Source organism: Sinocyclocheilus grahami, unplaced genomic scaffold (assembly GCF_001515645.1).
Source record: "Sinocyclocheilus grahami isolate Dianchi unplaced genomic scaffold, SAMN03320097.WGS_v1.1 scaffold685.1, whole genome shotgun sequence".
Taxonomy (NCBI): domain Eukaryota; kingdom Metazoa; phylum Chordata; class Actinopteri; order Cypriniformes; family Cyprinidae; genus Sinocyclocheilus; species Sinocyclocheilus grahami.
Genome location: NW_015505864.1, coordinates 377,163 through 379,311, shown reverse-complemented (window position 1 = coordinate 379,311; position 2,149 = coordinate 377,163). Strand labels below are relative to the sequence as shown.

General features: G+C 33.1%; 1 protein-coding gene across 1 annotated transcript in view; it reads right to left on the bottom strand.

The window, feature by feature from the left end:
* The window catches only part of LOC107559430 (neuronal acetylcholine receptor subunit alpha-7-like), a 13,080-nt gene that overhangs the window by 8,141 nt on the left and 2,790 nt on the right, over positions 1–2,149 (bottom strand). The window contains exon 4 of the mRNA XM_016243253.1: positions 431–540. Within this exon, the coding sequence (XP_016098739.1) occupies positions 431–540 (110 nt within the window). The remainder of the gene's footprint in view (positions 1–430; positions 541–2,149) is intronic.

Here is a 2,149-nt window from a genome sequence, read left to right as displayed (position 1 = left end):
GTATATTTGTAGCAATAGCAAACAATACAATGTTTGGGTCAAAATGATTGATTTTTTTTTAATGCAAAAAAAATCATTAGGACATTAAGTAAAGATATTTTGTCATTTCCTACCGTAAATATATCAAAACTTAATATTTGATTAGTAATATGCATTGCTAAGAACTTCATTTGGACAATTTTAAAGGCGATTTTCTCAATATTTTGATTTTTTTTTACACCCTCAGATTCCAGATTTGCAAATAGTTGTATCTCGGCCAAATATTGTCCTATCATAACAAACCATATATCAATGGGAAGCTTATTTATTCAGTTTCGAGGTGGTGTCTAAATCTCAATTTCAAAAAATTGACCCTTATGACTGGTTTTGTGGTCCAGTGTCACATATACATATGGGTTTATCGATTACTCTCTGTGTGAAGATAACAAACCTGTTATACAGTAAGATGTCAGGCTTCCAGATCTGACTGTCAGGAAATCGTACATTCGTCACTCCGGGATATTCAGACATGTTCCAATGAAGATAGTAGTCATACCAGTACTAAAATAAAGAGAAGATCCCTTCATCATTGTCAATCAGGAACAACAAGGCCATTTACACTTAAAAATGTATGCTCGGTGCAAACTGAATTAGGCATGATATTAACTTGAATCTGAACATCAATCTCTGTATAGTCTTCTTTAAGTGTTAGATATGTCAAATAATCATCATAATCTAAAGAGGTTACATGTACATACAGAAGGTTTCTTTGGGCAGAAATTGTATGAAGCTGTGTACATGAATTATAATTCATAATTCTTTCAATTTATATTCTGTTAAGATTTTTTAATGGAGCAAATAAATGTAAATTAGATACAATTTATATTTACTGATAGACTGCTGAGATCTTTAAATGCAGTTAACAAGGGTTTCAGATTGATAGGCACACTTGCTGGTGTACAGCATTGACCAAGGGCAGCATTTGAAGGACTGTCATGGAAGCAGAGACAAATCCATTGCATCACCTTCACAGTTATTAACATTCAGCAATTAATAACAGACCCACAGAGAGGTCTCACAAGTCACATTAAACATGACTGTTTCACTGCATTGCTGGTGAGCAGTCTGTCAGACAGTGATAGGTGTTGGTGTCTTACCAGCTGCAACCAGATGTTGGTTGTAAGTACTTGATTCTTCTCATCCTGTAGATGGACAAAGATGCACTCTCATGAAAACTGAATAGATGATTAAAGAACTCCAAAACATGTTTTAAAATCGTATTTTACATGGTCTTAACCCCTAAGACACAATATAGAGTATGCTTTAGCATACTGTTAAAACGAGGACACACGTTAACTACAATTAGATTAATATGCATTATTGAAATGTAGAGTGCTTTCTTAATAATTTCATAATCACTTTTGAGACTTTTGAGTGTATTAAGAAACTCTCTTTAAGACTCTCTTAAAACTCTCTTTATGCTTTAGTGACTCTTTATTTCATTAGTATTATATTATCTCTTATATATTTTTTAAAGTGTACTTAGATTTGAAGTACAGTGCATGTGCACATTCATTACATTTAAGTGCCCAATTATTTTAAAGGGAATGTAGTTAACGTGATTTGAGGCAGTTTTATGATTTTTTTCACATCTATCAGAATACTGTTGAGCTGATCAATTGTGAGATGCTTGAACTTGTCGGTCTAATAAAACCTTAATGTTACAACAGAAAATTATTATACTGAACTGAAATTATAGACCTCAGTAAGTGCCATATTTAATTTTTGACAGAAAAAAGGCTATAGGGACAGAAGTACAGTGCATTCAATGGATTGTACTGTTGTTTAAGAACATGCCAGTTGTTCAGCTGATGAAAAATTCAGTGCAGACAAACTCAATTTAGGACTTTTATCCAGTGTATGCAATTGTACAGACTGTAGATCTATCCCTCACAGCTTAATTTTCATCTGTGTAAAATTCAATATGGCATTTACCCTTCAAGTTCTATTGCTGCATGAAATGTGACAAATGATCTGTCCTGGCTTTCCAAAATATTTATGTTGCACTCTTCGAAAGCTTGATGCTACCTTTCCTCACTTCCACATTTTATGCTAAAATGCTTTACCTCATCCTAGTTTAATGTAAAATGTGACTATGCATGTACATTTC